The sequence below is a fragment of the Lissotriton vulgaris genome, chromosome 6, assembly GCF_964263255.1.
Source record: "Lissotriton vulgaris chromosome 6, aLisVul1.2, whole genome shotgun sequence".
Classification (NCBI taxonomy): domain Eukaryota; kingdom Metazoa; phylum Chordata; class Amphibia; order Caudata; family Salamandridae; genus Lissotriton; species Lissotriton vulgaris.
Window position 1 is genome coordinate 619,527,811 of NC_141694.1, and position 27,402 is coordinate 619,555,212.

The following is a 27,402-nucleotide window of genomic DNA, read 5'->3' on the forward strand; positions in this document are numbered from 1 at the left end:
TCAAACACTTTTGTTCCCTTGTAGGTCCTACTAAAATGAGATGAATCGCTGATTCTTTCAGACAGCTTCACCTTGACAAGATTCCCCACATTTCTGAGCATTGGCTTAGCTGCCTTGTGACTATCGTACTTCACTTTTCTTTCATTCTATTTTTGCACTTCCCTCTCTTTGCTTTTCTCCATCATCTCCCGATTCCTCACCTCATCTGTAGTGTAAATTCTCACCCAAGGAGGGTCCACCACGATATAAGGTCTTCTGTTCTTGAGCATCACAAATGGATTTACTCCTGTGGTAGAATGAGGCGTAAATCTGTACTCTTCCACACTTTTTTACCACCTGAACCCAAAATATGCTATTATTTGTAGCGATTTGAACAGCTTCTATCAATGTTCCATTGCATTTTACAATCATCCCATTTATTTCTAGATGATATACGGCACACCTTCAATGTGATATACCCCTTTCACCCAGAAACAACTCCATGTCTTTTGAAATCAGTTGCAGCTCGTTATCAGTAAGAATTGTCCTAGGATTCCCTTCCCTTGCAACACCTCAGTTAAAAATATAATGACTGCAGAGGAATTACTCTCATTGGTCACCCCCACCTCCAGCCATCCAGACTGCATGTTCATAATCACAAATATTTGGAGACACACCCACAATAATGATACCAACAATGTCCTATGCAACGTTTTACCAAGCATCATTGGGAATGTCAGGACAACCCATGGGAGAACATCCAACCTTCACATTCTTGCCACTCAACCTGCATTCGCCACACTCTCTCACAATTCTCTCCACTACAATTTCAATGCCAGGCCACTAATACACACACCTAAGAATCTCTTTCATCCTACTGATTCTCTGGTGCACTTGATGAGCAAGCTGTCTCAGATGTTCTCTAACTCGTGGAGGGCAAACTAATTTATACCCTCTCATAAGAATATCGTCACTCACCCACAGTTCATCAAAAACCTTCACAAACCCGAAAAATCTTAATTTTTTTCCAAGTGTGATCTCTAGCCAGTACAAACTGCTTTACATTTTTGACAACTTCGTCTTTCTCTATTTGTTGCTCCCACTCCTTCTCTGTTACACATCTCATTGTCACACTGCATACTTTGACCTCATCGTCTTTCCACCAATTTTCCTCCTCATTACCATCTACCCTGGAGCCCACAGCCAGCCTCGACAAACCAACCACAACGTTGTTGTGAAAGCCTGGCAAATATGAAACCCCAAATTGGAACTCTTGAAGGGCCACCAGCCACTTACATATTCTGGATGAAATGCAGTCCAAACTTTTTTTTCTCAAACACCTCCTGTAACGGCTTGTGATCCATCCACACTTGAAAGTTTGTGCTAATCCATTGCGCTTTGTAATCATGGATATGTATCTTTCCTCGTCGCCAGTGTGAAATGTTATACTCAGGAAGGCAGGATACAGACGCTCCATGTAAAAGTGAGATTAAAACTTCAAGTTTATTCCATGAAAGAAACTCCAGCCACCACCATCAACTGCCACACATAACTGATCCTCACAGTTCCCTTAACAAAATTACCATTCTAAATCAGAACTCTTCTCCCATGGAGGGAGAGTTTGTCATGGAGACGGGGATACATTGAATACACAAACCCCAGTCCATATAAGACACACACATAAATATACACATTGCCACACCTGACTTAGAATCCAGACATAAATCAATCATAGCAAAAGCCAATAGTTCTCCCCCACAAGATGAGATCTGTTGGCTTTGTCAATGAGTGGGCATGTTGTACAGCAGCGCATATGCTGTGTAGCAACATGACTGAAAGTAATTTAAAAAAAAGCGTGCCATAACCGCTTTTCATTTTATTTTTAAACTTTCTGCCTTGCTGCTATACAACATGGCTAAAACACTTTGACAAAGCCAATAGATCTCATATAGGCTCTTGGTGTCCCTTATTTCCCCTTGTTGTCAGTTTCTCCTCATTGTTGCTTGGTCTTGTTCCCTGTAATGTGGCAGGCCATTCACGGGTGTTCGCCTTCGCACCCCAACCTGTAGTGAGCTGTTTGGTTGCGCCTGTAGTTATGTGACCGTGGGCATAAATAAATAGGCGGGTCTGCACGGAGGCAGCACCTGAACCACATTAGAGTGAGTGTGAGTGTCACTTTGCTGTCGCTGCGCCCAGCACAAAGCAAAAGGTTGCAAATGTTCCGCACGCTGCAAAATGAACCACTACGCTAAAGTCTGCTGATCAATGCCAGCAGCAAAATTCTCCAAGACGACGGAAAACCAGATAGACACAGATTCAGGGCTTGGGGAAGATGAAGAGTCAGAAGGCACAATCCATGTCATCCACATAGTAGATCTGAGCCCTGGCCGGATCCGTCATGCTCCCAAGTGCCAAATACAGCTCGACAGACAACCATTGGTGGCATTCATGGACACCGGAGACTGAATCAACATTTTACCACTGTTGCTTTATAAACGGATGGTATCACCACCAGTATTACGCCTCACCACCACCAGGGTATACACCTATGGCACCTCCATGTGCCTCCCACTTGTGGGTGTCTTCGCCACTACCGTCAGCCACCAAGGGCAAGCCACCAAAATAAAGGTCAATGTCACAGAAGGAGGGGTGGGAATGTTGCTGAGGTACCACATGTCAGACTGGCTCAAATTGGTCCAGTTCGCATTTGAGTACATATCAACACCATTGACTGTCTCCTGGACGAGTTTGAGCAGCTGTTCCACTGCATTGGTTGCCTCAAAGCCCGCCTAGTTCACCTCCACATCAACCATTTGGTGCAACCTGTAGTCCTGCGACGCAGGCAAGTGGCATTCCACATTCGACGCAAAGTGAAAGCCAATGATGTGGTGTCTGTCACTCCACTAGTCAGTCTAGTAATTTACGTATGTAGTCACAAAATACACCTTTCCCAGGCATTTCATGAGAAAACGTAGCTTTCCGGGCCTCACAAGTCTGTCAATGGTAAGAAAATATACAGTGTAATAGGCAATGGCATCGGATGAGAGGTGACGTTCCCACCAAGCCATTCCACCATGAACTTCGAAAGAAAGTTGTTTGTATGTTTATGGAAACATACACAGAACAAATAAAGCAACATTTGCAAAAATGTCAGTGAATTATTATGCTTGTAAAGAGAAAAATGCATGTCAAGTAAAAACACGTTTAAAGATTAAAATACATACATCAGGCTCTACATTAATTGAACTTAATTGGAATCAAATATAATGTATCAAATCATTATTTCATAATAAAACCATATTAATAAATCTTTCACCAATGTATTGTTACACAAAGTTGACTAGCTTTAGCTACGGTCTACTGCCTCAAATGTTTCATTATTTCATTATCCATACACATAAATTATTCTAAAAAACGTTTTACCAAAATCGTTTTTACATTTTTAATACCATGAATCATTAAGGTCTCTACTATCACCTCTGTAAGTTTCTACTTCCTACCTAATTTTATCACATAATTGAACGACAATCTAATTACAATGCATTTGCAATGAAAGGAAATGGAACTGTTAGGCCTCATCTTTAGATTCATTAGTTTTCAACCATACGTGAATAATAAAACATCATTTTATAAGGAATCTTGTTATGAAAATGTATTAATAAGTGCTATAACTATTTAGCAATCTAATTTCTCTTTTTCAAAGTCTCCCAAGCACAATTTTACAGTGCTGTTACTTCACTTGTCTCTATTATTGTATTACTTTGTGTATTTTGTTCAATGTGCACATCCAGGTTTTCGTGTCTAAATCTGTAAAGTGTCATGTTATGTGTTTTTGAAATATTTGCTCTATCGCAATCGTTATGGAGCTAAACGACGCCGTACCAAGTCAAAGCAGAAAAGTGATGTTCTATAGCTTAGTATGGATGAAATGTTGAGGGTGTACTTGAGGCGCAAAGACAACTTGAAATGTAGCTGGGCACAAGTGAAAGAGGAAGGGTAGTGGTTGTTAGTTGCGTGTGCAAGAGGCACCAAGACAACATGGGAGTACTTTGGGACAAGGGAAAGAGAGTGATTGGTGGTAGTTACTGAGAATTTCCCCATTAAAAAAAATAAGTGGAGTGAAACCAATATGGCCGTGTCAACCCATTGAAGTCTAGGCTGGAGCACTGAACATGTGGAGAGCTGTTTTGCTGGATTAGGAACATGGGACAAGTGGGCTCATAGAGCCACATTTGGACCATGATGTGGTCAAAGCCACGGCTAGTCAGTTACTGATGTCTGTGTGGTGGGCATATACTGCAGTGGGAATAAAAGGAATCATGAAACCGATGGGGATGATATTTTGGCAGGCCTGCGCTTTGAGTCACTTCATGATCTAGAGGCAAGAATAAAGCTTCAGACTCAGTATATTGGCAGGTGGCATACGTACCAGTGGGATATATTGGTTCTGTGATAGTCTGTACTATGTCCCAGAAAGAAAACCGGAACAATACAGGTTAGAACGTAGTTTTTGAAGCTGCGCTAACAGGTTACCAAGGAGACAATAAAGAATATAAACTCTGGGGAACATGCAAAAGAGCATGAATATTCTAAAGGTAAACGACTGTTGACGCACTCTATAAATGTGGTGCAAACAGATCTTCTTTCTAAAACTAGTGAAGTCACCGATGCATTAAGGCAAAGAAATCCAAGATGGAGGCAAAGTGCTGTAAGTAAAGCACCCTAGAGTGCCACTTCACCACATTGGAGTACTCTAGTCAAGGAATTAGTGACTTCAAAGACTGCCCCGTATGCAAGCTGATTAGTATGTAATGGCACATTGAGGCCCCATGAAAGTGCAGCACTTTCAACAGCATGTAGATGGTGCTAGTGGCATGGTGTCTACTCTACCGAATAACTCGTTGGAAGGGCATGTAAATGCCAGTACAAATCCTCACTATGCCTTCCTCACGGGACGGTGCAGTAATTGGGCACGAGGTTCCCATTAATACAATTCCACCTCCTCCAGGGTAAAGAACAGGGCACTCACAGGCTGCTCCTGCACATAGTTATTCATTGTGATCAGAAACATGAGTAATAAAATCAATCAAGTTTGTCATAATAAGTTGTCCCGAATTGCATATGCACGCCTTAAATTACAGCACAAAGGCAAGACACATGTTTGCCCAAGATAACCCTGCCCTGCCTTCTTGGATGGAATCGGAAAGTCTGTGATTTGACTGGTTCTGTCCTGTCTGTTTGTTCTTTCTTCTGGTTTGACGCCCTGCCCAAGGAGCTGCTAGGACTTGCTCAGACCTGAATTGTCAAACTCACTGGGGTTTAATTTGCTTGTTTATAATGCTGAATAATGTATTTAAAGTGCTATATTTACTTGACCATATTTTTTGTACTCCGCTTTCCTCTGAGTTTTGTTCCTTGTAAAGTTTACCAATATTTCGGTTAGAGTATTAAAATATAGGTAATGTAGCTGAATTCTATTATTAAAGTACATTTGTAAAGTGGGTAGCATATCTTGATGATCTTCATGGATGAGAGGCGTTTTCATCGGGATTGCTTTGTACTGATTTACCTTATTGTGGGATTGGTCTTTAATTGCTTGAAGATTTGAAATGAAATACAAATGAGGAATGTATATATGTAGATGGTCTTTTTAAACTTGTGAATATAAATTTGCATGTAAATATTTAAGTCTATAAATAGATATGAACACATTTACAAAGCCGGGTATAAACCTTTAAGCATGAAACACTGCTTTGCAGTGAAAGACGTTTGAGCAAAATAATTTGTGTGCCAAGGGCAGTGTCTGTTTATTTTTTTCCGTCGCCTCCTGGTAAATATTTATGTATAACCTTTAAAATGATTTAGTCCGTTTCTTACTATTTCAATCGTTCAATTCAGTCTGTATCAATATATCTGTTATTGAGTTTTGACCTTTAATCCTGATGCTTAGAACGCATTTTGATTTAAAACCTGAACGACCATGATCATGTAGGAAAGTGCAGAGTCTGGCTTGTTTTATTAGTTCATCCGCGTTTGAGATCAGCATGGGCGTGGCAACCAATGAAGATCTGCCAAACCCTTCTTGACTGGGCATGCGACTGAGTTTTGTTAGGGCTCTATCCTTTGTTTCCACTACTCTGTGCACTATTCAGGGTGTGATCGGTGTCTCAGGCCGATAGCTGGCTTCCCTTCGAGGCTAGAGCTATCTACAAGACCGCTTGTATCACCCACAAAGCCTTGCACTCCTCCTCTCCTCGCTACCTGGCGAATAAACTGAAACTCTCTGGAGGCTCTAGACCTTCACGCAATGCGGAGAATCTACTACTTGAACCTCCCACTTTCAAGAAGGAGAGAACAATGGCCCAATCCTTTTCAGGCAACGCAATGAGAATCTGGAACTCCCTTCCGCCTCAGCTCCGGACCTCCGCCTCCTCCCAGGCCTTCAAAAGGGACCTCAAAGTTCTCCTCTAGAGACACCTCCAAAAGTACTTCACGTCCTCTTGTTATTTGGAGGAAGACTTCCCACTACTGATAATTTCCACGACCATGGAAGTGCCTCCCAGTGTATTCCTGGGGTTGGAGTGTCTGCCTCTTTGGAGTATTTTCCATGTACTTGTGTTTGGTGCCCTTGTGTAACATGCACACACCACTTTGCCCTTGTAACACACAGTTTGCTACCTTTCACATGTTTTTACCTTTGATACTGGCACAAGTGCCACCTTTGCCTACATAACGCTTGTTCTTGTGCCTGAGTGTCTAGCACCTTTTGCAGTATTATACTTCAAATGATACTTTGTTTTCTCTTGTAACTGCACACTTGTCACTTTTTCCTTCTGTGCACTTTTTACTACCTCATGTATTTTTGGCTGCTCACAATTTTTACTACCTCCATGTATTTTGTTTGCTCACAATTGTCACTATTACCTTTACTACCTCATGTATTTTTGGTTGCTCACAATTTTTACTACCTCATGTATTTTGTTTGCTCACAAATGTCACTATTACCTTATGTAACGTAACGTTTGCTTTTGTAATCTGTTCTTTTGTAATGTTTCTCATTATATTTCATTTCTGTTCCTTTTGTGAAGCGCTCTGACACCTTCGGGTAAAGTCCGCGCTATATAAAAATGCATAAATAAATAAATAAATAAAAAATAAAAGATCGGAAGAAGGATGTCTGTGAATCTAGTGAGAAACACTTAAGTAGCAGACGTTGGTGGGTGGCGGCATGGAGACGACACTGTGCCCGTGTAGGGAAGGAGCTGCTGTGCTGTGCCAAACACAAACCTGTTTGTGTGTGCCATGTATAGGGCCATTTAGGAGTCTGACGGTGACGAGATGTCACAGTTACTGAAAAGCAAGGAGTGACTATTGAGGGCTTCTTTTAAGAGGCAGGTGGTGCACCTTGGTCCAGCACAACTGAAGGATTAAAAGGTTGCGAGTGATGGAAAGTGGAAAACACCTGTGAAAGTGAAAACATTATAGAAAAGTTGGTCACTATATTTGAGTGAGGCAGCATGGTAAAGAACAATATAATGCTGTCACTTGCGTCACGATTGCACATTGGGAAACTACTTCTCCGGCCTGGAGAAAGAACCCTAAATGAGGAAGCAAATAGAACTGTTCTTCTGGCCAGGGATGTTGTGCTCTCGTTTCATTCTCCCATCCTATGGTATCGCTCCAGGCTAGCTATTGCTATTCTGAAAATGCTTCAGAAAATTAAACAAGCATTGTCATAGCCAATAGGTCCCGCCTTTAGGACCTTATAAGTGTTTAGCCATGCAACAGTTGATGTTGTTGCAGGAAGGATATTGTGCTGCTTAACTAAATACTTATAAGGCCCCAAAGGCGAGAACTATTGGCTATGCCAATGCTTGTTTTTTTGTCTTCTGAGGCCACAGGCGTTGTCTGCCAGCAGTGGAAAGCCATCTCTGCCTGCTTGGCGCCGAAAGCAGCAATGGCGCAGTAGAGAGTTTATTTTCATGGTATTTGGAAAAGCATCTGGAGACGGGGTTTCAACTCACCTGGCTGCAAAGAAAATTAACAGTGTGTTATAACCTGGCAGAATGAATGGAATCATTTATTAGGAAGTGAGCAGCCTGGTTGCTCACTTGTTCATGTTGGAAAGTCTTTTCAACAAACCCAGTTTTGAGATGCAGTGGAACTTATAGTTCATTGTTGATTGTAGAATAATGGAAGCCAAAGGGATCAGTCATGGTCGCAGTGAAGGCACCTCGTTGAGTTTGGAAGGGAAGGAGGCGCTTTCTCCCCATAGGACTGCATGCAGTACCCTGAGCGCAGAAAGTGGTGCCTATTTTGGTAACTCTCGGGAGGTGTTTTGCAAGTTTCTACTTGTCAAAGTGTGAAGGAGTGGATCCCTGGAGGGCAGCGGAGCCCAAGAATGGGCGTCGTAAGCCATAGCCCCACTGGGGTGTCCGAAAAGACGCCCCCGCGGTGAACAATGGAGTGTGCCGGTTGCCCAGCTCCAGCATCCTCATCGCCACCTTGCTCTTTTGTGGGGAGTTCGTTGCCTCTTGTGTGCTGGTCGCCGACTACAGCCACTCCGAGGACTCCTTCTGGATGGGGCTGACTCTGCTCTTCATGATGGTGCCGTCGGTCATGGTCCAGCTGACGCTCTCCTTTATTCACCGAGACCTGGGGCGGGACTGGCCGCTGGTGCTGCTGCTCATGCTACTCATGCACCTCCTGCAACTGGGGCCGCTCATCAGGTAAGGTGAGAGAAGCTTGCACTCACTGATGCGCCCTCCGGACGCAGGTGCCAATAGCTCACGCAGATCTGAGTTTCTTTGCATTCTGGTAGCTGTGGTTAAGCTTTGTTATTTTTAATGCAACGCTGCAAGAACGATTTATCGGAGCATACATACTCAAGATTGCATAATTTGGCATGTATACAAACCAGACGACGTGGAGTCATTCATTCATAATTTATATTTAACTATATTCTGGCAGAACTGCATATTCATGGTGACAGTTACAACAAGTAGTTCAGTAATAGTTTCAAATACTGCTCCAGAACAGCGCAGAATACTTTTACAGCAGGTCATACTATATTATGGCAGAACTGCATATTCATGGTGGCCGTTACAACAAGAAGTTCAGTAGTAGTTTCAAATACTGCTCCAGAACAGCGCTGAATACTTTACTAAAAGTAAAAAAAATAATAATAATAAATATCGGCAGAAGTGAAAGCATTTACTTTGCGGGAGCGAGCAGCGCCAGGAGCGATAATTGCTAACACATGGCGACAAAGCTCCCTCCCGCTTGGGAATCGCCAAACGTGCATGAGTTGCCATTGAAAGCAATGCAACGCGTGCACGTTTTTAGGGCTAAAAGCGAACCGATCCCAAAAGGTCTTTTTCCTATACAGCGTATGCGCGCTGTGCAGGCAAGACCTAAAAATGATATTAAGGACCAATATGAGGACAAGGTAAATGGAGCAATGCTAAACTAAAGCTTGGATGAATTTAACCAAGCACATGGACATTGACCTATCCTATAACAGCACACAAAATGCGTGATGTTGTTAAGGAAATTTAAGGTATCTGTTCAGAATCATTTGGGGAAAATTAAGTCTTTATTGCTTGGGCATTAAAGTAGGAAGATCAACATAGAACAAGAGGGTTGCTATTGTGCATGCTTTTGACAAGGTTCCCCCAGTTGCGTGTTGTTGGAGCTTACTGCGTTTAAAACAAACCTTTGTAATGCAATAGGTCTCACACTTACGTGAGTTATGCCATTGGCATTGTAAATCACACAAGATGATGGACGGAATGTTGCACAATGGCAAAACATTCACTCCCAGTCACAGATCTGGGTTTAATCCATCGTTATTTTGCTCACCAAGCCACCCCAGTTCAGACATTGCCATATGCAAATCAGTCTTGGCCCTGTGCCTCATGGGAACAGTCCAGCCCGAACTGCCAAGCCATGTCTTTCCTGGACCGGAATCAAGCATCCTAGGACCGGTTTATGGCTATCAGCCGTTTTCAGCCAGGATAGCTTGACTCCAGTGGCTTAGTGAGCAAGGGACCCATGCCTGGGCATACCCTTCCCACATAGGGTGAACAGCAAAACACACAAGATGATGGACGGAATGTTGCACAATGGCAATACATTCACCCCCAGTCACAGATCTGGTTTTAATCCATCGTTATTTTGCTCACAAAGCCAACCCAGTTCAGACATGGCCATATGCAAATCAGACTTAACCCTGTGCCTCATGGGTTTTAAAAACCAAAACATAAATAAAAGGCATTGTCATTTACCAGGCGAGGAGCGGAGGTGCGCTGACCTAGGCATAGAGGAGGAGACCACGTTGAGTGACACATTGGACCTAAGGCATCTCCTGCCCTCTTCCTCCTATAGGGCCATTCTGACCTCATTTAGAGATTTAGAATTCAACCATTTCACAGTGGAGTGTGATCCTCATCACCCCACTGATTGGAAATACTCTCCCCATAGTGTGGTTAGAGTGAAGCTCGTTCTTCTTTTTTGTTGTAACGGTCCTGATGAATGCCGCGGACCCGACTAGGCCTACAGGCAGATACATGTTGACCTCATTGACAGCGATGGGGGGACAATAATATCCCCATTACACCGATCACCTTATTTTAAACTAACATATAGATGCCAGCACTATTAAATTTAAGCTGACACCTTTAATGGCCTTTTAACTCACTATTTTCTCCCATGGTCCCCCACTTAGTTTAGAAGTGCATCCCTGTCGTCTGGTGTATGCCCGCCCTCTATCAAACCAATGCCAATAGCTCAAACTCTTGTTAATGCGAGACCTCTCGCATGGCAAATGCTTGTGTACGACTGATGACAGGGAGGAGCTGCCTCAGGGGCTGGGCTGTGAAGGAGTCTGTTTTGTGACTGGGCTAGTGCAAATATTAACCAAGGATTACAGCCTTTCTCTCTCCCAGTCATACAGGTGTATAGATGATTTCTCCTAAAATGCGCAGCTCTAGCCTCTTGAAATACAACCTATTATGTCAATAAACCGCTCCAATTTGTATGCGCTAAAATCTATCTTGCTTACTTTTATTTCATGCTCGATTTCAATGCTTGTTTTTGTTTGCTGTATGTTTGTATAGCGCACACCGCATTGCTTCTAGGCACTTGTGAAATCCATATTTTGTTATAGAGGAACAACCATCTCGGAGCACATCTTAAATGCTTTTTTGCTTCCATAGTTGGGGGCAGCACCAAAATTCCTTTATGTCAAGAGATCTTTGAAATTTAAATTAATTCAGCATGCAATACAAGAAGGACACATCGCAAGCTTGCTACACATAGCACAAGTAACACGCTACTAAGCTGCAGAGCGCGCCACTGTTGAATATTTTTATTTATTTATTTATTTATTTAGTGTATTTTGATATCGCGCACAGATACCCCAACGGGGTGTCCCGGCGCTCCTGTGTGATCTCATGCTGGCTAAGATGTTATTAAGAAGACAAACAGGTGAGTTTTTAGGGCTCTCCGGAAAGGTTGTTCGTCCTGAATCAACCGAATGGCATTTGGTAGCCTGTTCCAGAGGGCCGAGGTCAACACTTGGAAAGTTTTCCCGCGTGAGCGAGTTTTCCTAAATCTGGGAACAGTGAGGAGATTTTTTGAGGAGGAACGAAGAGTCCTAATGTTGTTATAAGGAATCAAACCGGTGGAAAGATAGGCAGAGCCCTTGCCTCTCAATGCACGGTGAGCCAGTACCAGAGCCTTGAATTCTGCCCTTTTATGTATCGGCAGCCAATGAAGTCTACGACGGTGGGGCGAAATGTGCTCCCGTAAGGGGATACCACCAACCAGTCGGACTGCAGCATTCTGGACTGTCTAGAGGCGATGACAGAGACCCACAGACAGGCCAGTATACAGGCCGTTGGCGTAGTCCAGGTGCGAAGTAATCAACGCCTGGACTACAATCTTTCTGGTGTTGCTGGGCAAGAAGTGGATAAACTATTTTACCATTCTGATCTTGGCGAAGCATGCAGTGGAGACTGTGTGGGCTTGATGGTGGAGTGTGAGGTTGGAGTCCCATCTAACCCCTAAATTTTTCACAGAGTCTTAAGGCAGAGGGGGAGCACTCAAATCAATAGGCCACCAGATGTTGGGGTCAAGTGGAGACGGCTGGTGGAAGAAGAGTACCTCTGTTTTTCCTGCGTTTAGCCTTAAAAAATTGTTGTCCATCCACTGAGCGATTGTGCGGAGGCAGTTTTTTAGGGGATCAAAGGTTGTGGGGGTAATGCTATTGAATGAAAACAAAAGTTGAATATCATCGGCGTAAGAGGTGGCCTTTATTCCAGTTTGGGCGATATCGAAAAGGGGTGAAAAATAAACATTAAATAGAAGGCGGCTCAGCGAGGAGCCTTGAGGGACTCCCCACCGAAGCGGGCGGCTATCTGAGGTGAATGGGGGAGTTAACACTTCCTGCGTACGGTTGGACAAAAAAGATGAGATCCATTTTAAGGCCGTGCCCTGGATACCCTTAGATTGGAGGCGGTCTAGGAGGAGGGGGTGGGAGACGGTGTCGAATGCTGCTGACCGGTCCAGCAGCACCAACACCGCTCTTGATCCCTCGTCCAACCTCCATCGTACTGCATCTGCCATTTCGATTAGTGCAGACTCAGTGCTGTATCCTGGCCTAAAACCGTGCTGAGAGTCATGGTAGGCACCTGATGTTTCTAAAAAACCCTCTAATTGTTGCTGAGCGAGTCTTTCGAGCACTTTAGCGGGGGCTGGTAAAAGAGAAATTGGCCTGTAGTTGGAGGGTTCGCTCGGGTCGGCGTTGGCTTTCTTGATTATGGGGACTAGTCGCGCATGCTTCCAGGAATCTGGGAATAATACCATCTGTAGCGAGTCATTCCAGATCCCATTCAAGGTGTGATTAAGAATGGGTGCTAAGGACTTGTATTGCTTAGCAGGCCAAGGGTCAAGAGGAGAGCCGGATTTGCTTTTTAGAAGTTCCATAAGAGATTGTTCCAGAGTAATTTCTGAAAAGTTGGAGAAGGTACATCCAGGACCAGAGATAGGAGAGTTAATGGAACTTTTGTTTACCTGGGTGTTACTGGGAAAGGAATCGTAAATGGTGACTACTTTATTCTAAAAAAAATCAGAAAGGCTATCGCAAAGAGTCTGCGACACCACTGGAGGGAGTTTTAAAGCCAAGGGATCCGTAAAAGATCTGACTGTATCAAATATTTCCCTAGATGAGCCTTGTGAACGGTTGATTTTTTCTTCAAGAAAAATTATTTTATGTTCAATGATCTTTTTCCTATAATTTTTCAAGGCAGACTTATAGAGAGATTTGCGATTAGGTGAATAGGTTATTCTCCAACGTCTCTCGAGGCGTTTACCTTCTGATTTGAGTTTTCGGAGGTCATTGGAGTACCATGGGGCAGATGGAGCGGAGCGGTAGGTTTTAATGGGCCTGGTTGGGGCAAGAAGGTCGATTTACGGAGGAGATCCGACCGTTAAAGTTGGTCAAGCGAGTATCTAGATCAGAACTCGTATCTAAGAGGTCAGTAGGTTGGAGATGAGACGCAAGGCTGTCAGGGGAGATCTTGCTCCAATTTCTGCCCTGTAGTTTGACCGATGCCAAGAAAACGAAAAAGGGACAAGAAGGTGATCCGACCAGATCACTGGAACAGGATCACAAATGGCCAGACCGTCCAAGTTGGTGCAGATCAGATCGAGGGTGTGGCCCGCTTTATGTGTAGGGCAACTAATAAGTTGGTTTAGTCCTCCATCTGAAAAGGTGGACAGAAAATTAAGGGAGGTAGAATCCAAGGTATTGTCAACGTGGAGATTAAAGTCCCCAAGGAGAGTGAAACTGGCGTATCGCAGTGTGGCTTGTAGAACATAGTCTAGGAATGCAGGGAGATGAGATATTTTAGAATTGGGGGGACGGTAAACCAAAAGACCAGAGAAGGTAAAGTTAGGCGCTGTTTTGATACAAAAAGGGAGTGCTTCAATGCGTTCCAATTGATTGTAGGGGAAAGAGGAAATGGTCCAGTGGGATCTGTTTATGATGGCAACACCGCCCCCAGGATGTGAGCACTGTCTATTAGCACACAATATACTATAGCAGGAGGGGATGGCTAAGTGTAACGCAGGATTAGTATCATCTCCTAACCAAGTCTTGGTAAGAAACAACAGATCCCATTTGTCCTCTTCCAAAGTGTGGGCAATATCATGGGAATGTTTTACTAGGGAACGGCAATTTAACAAACCAGCTTTTAATCGTGCCAAGTTCGGGGTTGTTTGCAGGAAAAGGCAGTTATGCTTTAGGTCGTCAGGGTGTTCTGAGGAACATTTTATAAGAGGTAAAAGGGGGCTAACATCCGTGGGTGTGATCGAAGGTAGAATACAATGTCGGGGCTTCAGGGACTTGAGCGTGGCACTGTCATAGGCGGGGGGGGGATTACTGAGAGTAAGAATACCTGCGTCTGTGGTCGCAGTCTGGTCGCTGACGGGCGCAGACGGGCAGGACTCTGGCACGACTCCAGCACAGTTCCGGCGCGTCCGCTGATCGTGTCCGCTGCGCGGAGGCATAGCCTTCCGTTTTTATACTGGCCAATTGGGTGTCTTCGAAGGCTACCCCAATCAAAGATGGCCGCAGGAGTAATTCCGCCCACCCAAGACAGCGCTAACTCAGCGTTAGGATCGGCTAAGGTAGGTGAGAGTCTTGGGGACGGAGGAAACAATTTTCAAACAAGCGAGCAGCAAGGGGGGCGAGGGGAGGATATAACCACCGCTTTTTAGTCAAGCGGAGGAAATCACATTAAATGCAGAATCAGAACAGTGGATGAGCTTCGTATTCAAGCAAAAACATGTGAGATTAAAAAGCTGGATGAACAGCTAATAAAAGCGTGCAAAGTAAAGTAAATCAGAACACAAAATACAGCAACCTCCCGGCTCACGCCTCAGGAGGGGATGTCAATCACAAAAGGTTAGAGAACCAATCCAGTAATGTCCTTTTATACTGGCCAATCGGGTGCCTTCGAAGGCTACCCCAATCAAAGATGGTCGCGGGAGTAATTCCGGCCACCCAAGACAGCGCTAACTCAGCGTTAAGATCGGCTGAGGTAGGTGAGAGTCTTGGGGACGGAGGAAACGATTTTCAAACAAGCGAGCAGCAAGGGGGGCGAAGGGAGGATATAACCACCGCTTTTCAGTCAAGCCGAGGAAATCACATTAAATGTAGAATCAGAACAGTGGATGAGCTTCGTATTCAAGCTAAAACAAGTGAGATTAAAAAGCCGGATGAACAGCTAATAAAAGCATGCAAAGTAAAGTAAATCAGAACACAAAATACAGCAACTTCCCGGCTCACGCCTCAGGAGGAGATGTCAATCACAACAGGTCCACAAACTATGGTAGCAAACATCTTCGTAGTAGAAATAGAGTAGGAATATACATCTATGAGTGTGTCTTATCAATTTGTTTTTGCCATCAGCACTAAGCATGCTGGGATTCATAGGCCCGTAATTATAATAGAGTAACTGTAAAGGCAAATGCCAGCATTTTTAATTCTTTCACTGAAAAGTCAGCACTGACTTTTTACTGCCATCCAATTGACACCAGTCCATTGCATGGCTACGAAGTGGCCCGAATTATGCGAGGCACCTGCATTCTGGGATATTTGTTTTTATTTTAAAATTAGATCGTTTTAAAATCCCATCATGCACATTGTTGATTTAAAAAAAAAAACTGGACTAGCTAAAGGTGCTTGTTCATTTACTGATCCCATAGCCGCACTCATGCTTTAAATGTAAACATCGTAAGCTAAAGCGCGGGTGCGGCAATGGCTTAAAAAGTCAAGAAATGGAGAAAGATATATTTTTTCTTTCTTTAGTGTTTAAGCAACCGCAGCACCCGCGCTTTAGCTTACAATGTTTACAGCAAAGCTCGAGTGCGGCTACGGGACCAGTAAATAAACAACAAGCGCGGCGTTGTGTGCATAAAATGTATGCGCGTGGCCCATGAACTGTGCGCCAGGTTAAACCAGTGGCGTGCACGCACTAAAAGTAAATAATACAATCAATAAAGTTAACATTTGTTAAGAACCAGCCATGGCTCTTCGCCGAGCAGCAGGCCATCCCCATGACGGAGGGAAATATATCCCGGGGCATGTGGGGAAGAGGTCCCGACTAACCTCATAACAACTTGGCTCTATTACGGACCCGACGACCGAGACGATGACAGCAGAACCTGAACCAACAGTAAAACGCATGACAAAAGACCGCGTGTTCACAGGTTGAACAGCACAACGTTTGAACAACCTAACAAGACTGCGAGCCGGGTCAAGTATGGTGGAGAAGAGTACGTACGGACCAGTTAAAGGAGACCGTATCACGCCGCACGTAAAAGATCCAGTCCGGGTGGGCGGGCCAAAAGTGGACAGGGCGGTAACCAGGAGGGACTAAGAAGCCTCCTTTACAATGAGAAGCCTGCGCTTACAATGCACTATGACGCAAGCCAATAGGAATCAAGGGCGGGGCTTCAAGTCCCCTTCTAAAATTGTATTGATCACCCTTTTAAAACTGTATAAGCCTAAGGTTAACATATGTGCAGGTTATATTGGTAGACAGAGCCCATCTTTCCTGATTAGCTAATACAGTGAAGGCCCCAACACATCAATGGAAGGGAGCCTGAAGTAATCAGACTGAGGAAAGAGTAAACCTCAATTGTGGGTAATTTTAAAAAAACATTGTGGTGAATCCTATAACAATTGAGGTGCCGTGTTTTGGGAAGTTCTAGTCTAAATTTGACTGTTAATTTATATTAGATTTTTTCAACCCAACTGTTTCTGGTGCATTTCAGTACATATAACTTTACATTGATGCATATGCTTTGCCTTCAACACTTGGCTCATCAAGCTAACCTGAAATGCCAACCATCCAAACTAAAATACCTAGGCATATGCTTTGCCTTCAACACTTGGCTCATCAAGCTAACCTGAAATGCCAACCATCCAAACTAAAATACCTAGGTATTGAATTCATGAATTTTATTAAGGAAAACTCATATTAAAAGTAGTACCCTACTGTCTTAAAGAAAAAGTAGTAGACTTGTGGGCACTCATTGTGGAGGGTATCAAGATGGTTAAAATGATGATTGCTCCTCAAATTAATTTAATTTTGAGTATGTTCTCTGTGAAGCTCACAGACTGTTTCCACAAATCCATTAACGTTTTAGTTTCTGAATTTATATGGAAAGGCAAACATGCTAGAATATCTTTATGGAAACTACGGGATTCATACATATAAAGGAGGTTTTGGTTTGCCAAACTTTACCTACTACCAAATTACTTGAATCTGTGGAAAATAAGCCCCATCCTACTTCTATAATAATATAAACCCAACAGCCCAAACAAAGAAATTGTTCAAAATAAATGGGTGGAATCTTGCTCTTTCCATTCTATCAGTTCTACCCTCGGCTTCTACTTGGGATTAAATCTGGTACTTTCTAATTCACTCAAAAATTCAACCCATACTTTACCAATGTAAATACTGGACCGTCAATAGAGCTTTTTGGTCTCCTGCTGAGACTTGGACTAAAAGACTCCTATTCCTGCTGGCACTGCGATCAATCCCCTAGTAATTTAGACTGTTGGACTTGGCCCTTTTTGGGTAAAGTTCCTTAAAAAATTTGCCTTCCTCCTAGACCTTTTTCTGACATTATGTTGCCGATTTAGATGCTTTGAGCTCTTTGCCACTACTGACAATTGTCAAAGTGCAAGTGCTCCCTGTATAAAGTGTTATGGTAATTGGTTTTCCATAATTGGTATGTTTGCCTTACTAGTAATGTGCTCTATGTGTGCCAGGGCTGGTAATGCAAATGCTACTAGTGGGCCTGCAGTACTAATTGTGCCACCCACACTAGTAGCCCTAAGAAGAGATCTCAGGCCTGACATTGCAGTGCCTGCGCACAGTTTATTAACTGCCTTGTTGTCCTGGCAAGTGTACCCAATTGCCAGACCTTGCCTTCCCTTTTCATGCCCATCAGACATCCCTATAGTGTATATGTGTGTTTAGTAACCACGCTTTTGGAAGTGGCTGGTTTCTTGTCTTAAACCATCCTCTGTACCGCTGCCTGGTTGTGTATTGCCTGTCTGGGTTTGGATATGACAGGGTCTGGGAAGTGTCATGACCCCAGGGAGGAGTAGGTGAGACCGCAACAGGCTGGCCTGCGTTTGATGTGGATGTGAAGAGGGCTGTGTTGCTGCCCCGGAGGATGGCTCCACCTCCTGCTGAGCGTCCGGGCCCCTGACCCTGAATATCAAAGGAAGAGGGGGTGCACTGGCAGGAAGACGCCCACCCCTGGTTTGGACCGGGGTCAGAGCCCCCTGAACACAAAAACCTCAGAGACATTTAGGGGTATAAATGTAAGAGCTAAAACCCCTGAACTCAAGACTGAAATCCATACTGAAAAAAAAGAAACTACTTTGTGATCAAGAGAAACCTCTGCCAAAGAAAAACAGCTGAAGAGACTGAAGAGAAGGACTGCCCTTGCTGTGTGTTCTGGGGCGGTCCTGCAGTTTGCTGATTTGACTGAGGAGAGGACAAGGGACTTTGCTGTGTGCTGTGTCCCCCTGCTTGAGATGACTGTGCTGTGTGCTGTTTCCTGAAGTAACTTGTCTCCAAGGGCCTGACCAGAGCTTGTCCCCTGTTGTGGAAACTCAGGAACATAAAAGTTTTCTAGTGTGTCTCAGCTGCGCTGTGTGCATGGGCTTTTTGCATGCCTGAGACTGCTGTGCGGTCTGTAGTGCTGTTTACGAGGTGCCCCGGGACCATATTGCCCCGCAGCGTGAAACAACGTCCATGCTGCTGCATTGCTGTTTGTGGCCCGAGCCGTCATCATAACTGAGGCTGTGAGTAGAGATCGCAGCTGCCGACCCGAGCCGCAACATGCTAAAGGCTTACTTGAAACTAAATACTTTGTCTCAGCCACGCTGTGTGCGTGTGCTTTTTGCACGCCTGAGACTGCTGTGTGGTCAGTGGTGCTGCTTACGAAGTATCCTGTGACTATATTGCCCCGCAGCGTGAAACGTTGTCCACGCTGCTGCATTACTGTTTGGCGCCCGAGCCTTCATCATAACTGAGGCTGCGAGTAAAGATCGTCGCCGCCGGCCTGAGCTGCAACGTGCTAAAGGATTTCTTGATGCTACGGAAGCTACAAGGTGAAAGGGATCATGATCGATGTTCGTCGAAAGGATTCTGCCCAAGAAAGTCAACGAAGGAGAAGGCAGTGCTGTAATCCGTCTGGCTACAGCCTCGCCTAGCAACAGAGCTGCAAAGTGATCAGGATCGCCCAGCAGGACGTCCGCCGAGCAGAAAGAGAGAGCTAGGAAGCGCCGCCCCCCCCCCCCCCCCCAGGTAAGGCTTTGACTGCAGTCGGAAGCCGCAAGCGTGTGTGGCCTGGGGAGGAGTGTAGGAGGAGTACAGGGGTGCTCCGATCTCTCTTCCGCTGCAGCGCGTTAGACACGCCAAGTTCCCGAGTGGCCCGTACCTGCCCAGCAGTTCCGGGCCACCCCTTTAAGATTACGACAGTTTTCTCTGCTGTTGGGGCCTAGTGGTGCCCGAGTTGACCGCGCAGATTGGCTTACCACGTTATTCTTGCATTACGAACCCCCTGATTCCTGCATTGTGAACCCCCTGATTCCTGCATTGTGAACCCCCTGATTCCTGCATTGCGAACCCCCTGATTCCTGCATTGCGAACCCCCTGATTCCTGCATTGCGAACCCCCTGATTCCTGCATTGCGAACTGCCTGATTCTTGCATTAAGGACGTTTTTATTACTACATTACGAACTGCATTGCTTTGCATTAGGACGGCATTAGAGATCTTGGATTGCTCATTAATACTTCAAGAACCTACAAGTGATTGTTTGCCTAATTACCGGCAAAGCAAAATATTACAAATACGCATATGTTGGATTTCTATCATTTGGTGTCATCGTATTCCTTTTTATAAAAATACCGTTAGTTTTATGAAACCAGTGTGGTGTCCATTTGTGGTGATATAACTGTGTTACTGTAAGTGTGGTTGCAAATACTTTACACATTGCCTTGGAGATATGCCTGGCTGCTCATGCCAAGCTACCAGGGGGTGTGCAGGGGTTATTTTGGACTAAGGTACCTACCTCAGCCAAATAGAGACCCCCAGTTCTAACATAGACCATCTACTCTTCTGCTGCGAACATATTAAGCCTGGCTGGAAGAAACTTGAAGAGACCATACATTACATTTATACCTCTTGCTTTGAACCATATAATAATCTCCCTAGTGTAGTAACCTGCTGGTCACTGTTCTAGTTGTTCTGTCGCCAGCCACTCCCTGTGGGATGGCTCACGCCCAACCCCTCACCCATCCAGCACAGGCGTCACAGGACATATGCCCCTGATAATAAAAGGGCTGGGCACACGGAGCCCTGTTCTACTAAGTAACCAACTGTGTCTGTGTGGTCACTCGATATGCATGGGCTCCATGACATTACACCTAGGTCCATTGACAATTACACTTAATCGCAATCTTGACATTTGGGACCTTTGTCCCCTAGATTCGTTACTCACTATCTGCATTAAAACCATCCTTACAAATTGGAAAAACCACAACATCTCATATCATTCCCGGTGGGCCTGCATATGTTTAACCAAAAGTGCGGACAACATTACACACAACAGTAAATTCAGTACCAAATCGTCCCGTCTATTTTAGTCAAAATTAGAGTTTTACCTAAATAAAAATCAACCCTCAGTAAAAATTATCCCACACCAGTAACAGGCCCTGCTTCTTTTTGAGTGTGATTTATTCCTTCCTTCCTTGTTCCCTCCCCTTATCCGGTTTTCTTTCTCGGGTTTTGCTTTCTTTTCTCGTCCCATTATTTTGTATTATCTGTATAAACTCACCTTCATTATTGTCACAGGTGCTACTCTAATTGCCTTACTACATTGTGTGATACTTTTTTCTCAGAACCTCTGTATTATAAATTGTGACTACTTCTGTTTTGATAGGTATTGACATCTATTGACGTGTATTGCCAGGAATTGAAATATATAGATTTTCTGTTGTCTCTCCAATAAAAAACAACTTTAGCATTTAAAAATCAACTTTACATTGATGGAAAGTCCTCAGTTAATTGCAATTGTATGTTTAATATGTGTGAGCCCTTGCCAGTTAAATTCGGCTATTCATTCTTGCAGTTCTTATGCACCTTGAAATCTTAAAACGCTTTCTTCGCTTTAACATCTTCAAAAGCCTCAACGTGTACAATCCACAGGAAACAATCTCACTTCTCTGTGTGGTCTGAGATACGATTTATACTGCTGCTTTCTTCTTCTTTTAATTAAACAAGTATGTTGAATATTTGTGTAACGTATTTTCATGTGAGTAGCAATGCAGTTGCATACATGTCATTAGCCCTGCTGGATAGATGAACATTTCTAACCGTTTTTGTGCCATTAAATGTATACATATCGGCTTCTCTCCTCAGCGAGACAGTCTTCGTGATTATTTTTTTTCTTCTTTTTAAGATTGTGGGTGGGCTCAAATACTTCATCACAGTTAAGATGGCCCGGACTACTTGCAAAAACGCCTTTGTAGTGGTTGAAAATTGTGCGCTTCACAATGCACCGGAGATGTTAAAGGTACTGTGCATACTTCTATTTTGATACCTTGGTTATGCATTAAAGAAACCCGCTGTTCTCAGAAGCTAAGAATGACCTTCTGATGAAACCGTAGCCTATTTTTTGAAAGCCATAATTGTTATTCTCTGCCATCTTGCCTGCTGTCATTTACAACTTGCATTAGATCTTTAGGATCACTAAAATGAGTACTATTTAGAATCGTGTAATTTCTGATTATGCCTATTAAACAGACAAATGCAAAGGTGGAAGGTGATCCTTTTATAAATAAGTCGTGCGCTCAGTGTCAAGTATTTTTTTGTACTGAAATACAGCCTTTTGAAGCCATTATTTTATATACGTGCTGGATACATAGGAAATGTGGTCTGAAGTTCTTCACAAACAAAATTCGGCTATTTTCCGCTTTTATGTTACACAAATATATTATTGGAATACAAAGATCAAACTTCAGCTCTATATCCCATAATGCACTTTAATGAACAATTCTTGTATTAAGTGGAATATTTAATTTAGCACGTATTGGAAGGCACCTGAAAAGAATCTAGTTGTGTGTGTGTGTATGTAGGCTATCAATGAAGTCATGTGACCTTGATAAAGCCCATGTATTTACCAGAAACAGTTGCATGTGAGTGGTTTCCACTGGCTCCTTTAAATCTACTTCTGAACACTTTGCTCCTTTTTAGGTCTTGCCTGAGCCAGCGCGCATGCGCCGCTCTGCGACGCTTCTAGTAAGGACTTCCATCTCGCACATCTTTTCCTCATGTTTTTATTTTTCGGCCACACATTTGATTGGACATTTGCGTAAGGCTTCCACAAAAGAAAGCTCGCAAATGACCAAAGGCTCGGCTATGTCCTGCCTTATCTTTAAATGTTCCCTCCCATAGCCTATGTGTCTCAGGGGTGAGCAGCGGCGCCATCTGTTTTCAATTATCGTGCCCGCGTCTCTCTGTCGTGGTAATTGGAAACAGATGGTGGTTGCACTGGCCCTGGTGCACTTTTCCTCCAAACGCAGCGCTTTCACTTTCACTCAGGACACACCGTGGACGGGCTACATGTGAGACACACAAAAATAACGAATAGGAACCCAAAAAATCAAAGTCTGGGGCTGGGAAACTGCTGAATATTTGATAACGGTTAAACAGTACACGCTATGGCGACTCGTTATACGGAAGGGGCAGGTGTGCTTACCTTGAACATGTATGGACTCCACGCGCTGTGTTTGGACACTTCATGCATAATTAATGAATACACACTACACAGTAAAATGAGGCACACCAGGGGTTTATTGAAACCTGCGTACAAAATGAAGGCCAAAAGTTGGAGGGCTGGAGGGTACAACTCAGCCATTCATCCTTCATTCGACAGCCTATCGCCTGGGGAGTGACAGACCTCTTTCGTGGAGATGACAAAATGCGTGTGTTTTTACACTTTGAATGAACACCGCTTATCGCCAGATGTAGATAATTAAGTGGCATTTACTGGGGGTGGAGGGAAAACAACAAACATCGCTGGGTGCAATTACTGCCCAGTAATGGTCCGCCAGCCGTCACCTCTGTGTGTTCCTTGGACGGCCCGCGCTGCTTTTATTGCCCATTTCCTCTCGACTGCACCTTCTGGACGCTCTGGATACCGAGCACCAGCAGCCTGCTACCAGCAGTGAACTAATACAACATGCAATATACATGTATGTACAGGTGCGCAACGCCCATTGGGCTCAAAAGGCTTCAGCCCCTCCCCCTGTGAAAAGCGCCAGAACCCCGAGAATACATTACTGGGCCATAATACGCAAGCGTATGTAATGTTAATTTCACAGCTGGGCCCGTGCAAGCCCTCCACCCTAGATACAGTCAACAGAGCCTCTAGGATAAGCTTCCTTATCCCCCTCCAGTATGGATGTGCCCCCCTGCCTGAAGCTTTAAGTGTTAACAAATAGTGAGGATTCTTCGAAATGTTCTGTGGCGCCGCCCAAGGGAGGGGTGAAGGGGTAGTTACTGCCATAAGGGTGCCACGATGCACATAGAAGGCAGAGTTAGCAGTGTTTCGGGGAGAGGGAGGGGAGTATCCTTCAGCATCGTTTCACTATAGCGCTTTATATGTTTTCTTGTAGCACTTTAAATCACAGTGCAGACTTCTAAGTGCTGTGGACTGTAGCGGCCATTACATATGCGCCTGGCGAAGGGCCAAGTGGTGCCCAGTTCTCTGTGCTTCCAGCACACAGATGGCAGGGGTGGGGTATGGTGCTATCCAGTGGAGTCAACAGACAACTGTACCCCCACAGGGTTCCCTTTGACGCATGTGTGTCCCCCAGCGGGGGCTCAGGAGGCGGAAAAATAACACTTCAGAAGGCACATGATGTTTGTCCTTCTCACCCCTCAAGACCCTCAGCCTCCCAGTTCAACCATTAGTCCCATAAAAGGGGGCCACCCGGAGGGACTGGCTGCCCCTCTCTCCTTGTGAAGACCAGCATTGACATAGCCAATAGGTCTCGCCTTTGGGACCTTATAAGTGTTTAGCCATGCAAGAGTTGATTTTGTTGCACCGAGGATATTGTGCTGGATAACTAAACACTTATAAGGTCCCAAAGGCGAAACCTATTGACTATGCCAATGCTTGTTTTCTTTGGAGCAATATAAAAGACATATGAAAGAAATGGAATAGCATTTTTAATACCTTGGACGCTGAGGGGCATAGCAAGATGTGAGCAGTAACCATGAGTTTTGAGCACTCTGCAGCTTTGTTTGTCTGTTGTTAAATTAAGCCCTTAAGTCAGGCAACGTGACATTTACATCCTCTACAATACCTATGTATGACGGAGAACATTACATCTTCACACTAAGGGCAGGAAACCCCCCTGGTACTTGCACCAGATGGATTCCCATTTGGGCTGCAAAGAGCAGCCCGAGATATAAAGCACAACATGCAGTGGGAGCTGAAAATTCAAAGAAAAGCAGCAGGACCTTAAAGCCTCCGGCTGCTTTCAGTTTGATTGGCACTCTGGGTTACAGTTCAGCTCCCTGAGCACCGATATGCTCATGGGAGGCACAGTTGGAAAGGGAGAGTGTCCCCTTTCCAGTAGTACCTCTCTCTAGAGCAGAGGTCTTCACTTTTTTTGATGCCGAGACCCTCTTATCAAACTTTTTAGGCATAAGGACTCCTTCTGACAACATTTTCTAGAAACTGGTTCTCCTCACTATCGACAACCATAAATGCCTCCGTTAGACCTGGAGTCTTTTGGCATGTTTCCCTGTTTTTTTCCTTTCTTACCTCCTAGTTTTGACCCTGTTTTACTGGTTTAGTGTCTCTGCGCACTTTCTCACTGCTGTTCAGTGTTAAAGTGGAAGTGCTCCTATTGTAAATTGTATTATGGATTGGTGTTTCCATGATTGGCATGTTTGATTTACTAGTAAGTAAAGTGCACTGGGGGTGCCAGGGCCTATAAATCAAATGCTGCTGGTGGGCCTGCAGTACTGATTGTGCCACTCACCCAAGCTGCCCTAAAAAGGGTTTCAGATCTGCCACTGCGGTGTCTGCATGCAGTTTGTAACTGCCATGTCGACCTGGCAAGTGCACCAACTTCCCAGGCCCTAATCTTTACTTCTCTTACATGCAAGTCACCCCTAAGGTAAGCCCAAGGTACCCCTGTGGGCAGGGTACCGTGTATATTAAAGGTAGGACATGTACTGGTGTGTGTGACATGTCCTGCTAGTGAATTACAGTGTGTTTAATTTTCCACTATGGAAAGGCTATCTGTCCCATAGGATAGCATGGGAGTTTACTTATAAGCAATACCTCCCATTAGGACAAGATGCTTAGAATGCTCGGATGACCAAATGTCAGCAGATACAATGGGAAAAGCAACTACCAAGAACCTAAGCAATGGGCATAGTGGAGAATGCACAGGAAACAAAGCTAGGTCAAATTGGGATTCACGGCTCACAGAGGGGAAACAGGCCGCATCGCCCATAGACCGCTCCAGTTGGAGGAAGACAGCCAAGGAGGTACAGAACTGCGTGTAAGTCACAAAACAGGCACCTTCTGGGCCAATAACAGCCAACGCAAACCCATGGAATACAACGCTAAGAGTAACAAGCAAACAAGCGGAAACCCATCCAAAAGAAGCAATTAGCCTCACATACCCATCTGAAACAATGGCCATACCTATTGATCATCCGCCGGTATTGCAACAACCAAGAAACACGCACAAGGAACACAGGCCATGCTTTTCCACCCCTTGTACACTTCTAAAGGTCATCAGGACACTCTAAATAGAAGTAACATCATAAGGCAATCCCAATCCTTGCTTGACTGAGTTCAACTGACTACTCTCCATAGAGTTCATCCACACTGCAAACACTTTAAGGCATGAGGCCACAAAGGCAACATGGAAATCAACGAAAATCGCGGAGAAAATTCTAGCAAAGTAGGGCACTTTCCAAGCCTGGGGCATTGACATCGCTCTATACCAAATACCAGGGTACCCATTACCCCTCTTATCACGCAACCCAAATCCTGCACCAACAATACAACACACATGCACAAACTCCGTGCTCAGAGGGGCCCTGGGAAGCTCTCCACACAGAAGGCCAAAGGATCAGTGGACCCACAAGAAAGATTCTGGATAGCACCAGCTTCTCAAAGTCAACCATCGTATAAGGAGCCAATTACCCGAACTATAACTACATGCTTAGAGGGGTACTTACACTATTCACACGTCGAAGGTGGCAGAAGAGCAAAGGAGACCCCCCACAGTCTATGCTCATGGAACATTAACAGTTTAGCCACAAAAATTGAGGACCCAGACTTCCTGCGATATGTCAATGCCTTCGATATAATCATGCTGCAGGAAACTTGGCTCACTGACCCACATCACATCCAGGGTGTCATGTGCTTTGCCACATCTGCCATAAGGGGTGGCATGGATCTGGGGGGCTCGCTGCTTACGTACCTACGATGAGTATACCATCAGCAGCGTTCGTGGGCCCGACTTCAGCAGCTACTATAGCAGTCAAAATCACCATCTCCCTCCAGGGCGAAGAAATAGAGGTGGGTTTAATTAACACATACATTCACACAAAATAAAAAGCGAAAGACTCAAAAAAGCTAATCGACCAAGTAACAAAGTACGCAATAGAAATGGAAATCTCAAAGTTTATCTTGTCTGGGGACCTAAATCAATACCTTTTAGTCACATCCGGGGAGAGGAGGTTTGCATACAAACTGTAATTTATAATATCCCAATCCAATGCACCTCAACATATGGAAGTAGGAACCACAAGAAAAGCCGCCTCCTGGAAGTTTTAGAACACCTAAACTTCCGAGCGCTATTGGCTGATTCCCCGATGACTCACCTCCTGTTCAATCATACTACTATTCAACAACAAGCTCCATATTGGACTATACTTTGCAAGCCTTTCACTGTTCCAACATATCCTGGGGTTCAAAATGGGGGACAAGGGGGAGAGCGACCACTGTCCACAAGAACTGCAGCTAACAGCCACTGCACCTAGCTTTACTAAGTAAGATCTAACCCTAGGGCCCATCTACACCTCCAACCTAAGGAGGATCAAATGCTCAGTAATCAACGCAGAACCTTAGGCAGAAGCTGCAATCGAACTCTTTAAATCACAAGCAATAAGCTCAAAAGATCAAATAGCCCAATGGGAACGGTTCACAGCTACAGTTTTAGAACACCAGACTGCCACCTCAATCAAAAAAGACCACTCCCAGGCCTCACGTCTGAGAAACAAAATCCCGAAAG

The 27,402-nt window shown here is 44.5% G+C and overlaps 1 protein-coding gene across 1 annotated transcript in view; it reads left to right on the forward strand.

Moving 5' to 3' along the window:
• Positions 1 to 27,402, forward strand: part of LOC147707790 (cystatin-like) — a 50,837-nt gene that overhangs the window by 13,023 nt on the left and 10,412 nt on the right. Inside the window, exon 2 of the mRNA XM_086926638.1 lies at positions 21,534 to 21,647. Coding sequence (XP_086782764.1) covers positions 21,534 to 21,647 — 114 coding nt within the window. The remainder of the gene's footprint in view (positions 1 to 21,533; positions 21,648 to 27,402) is intronic.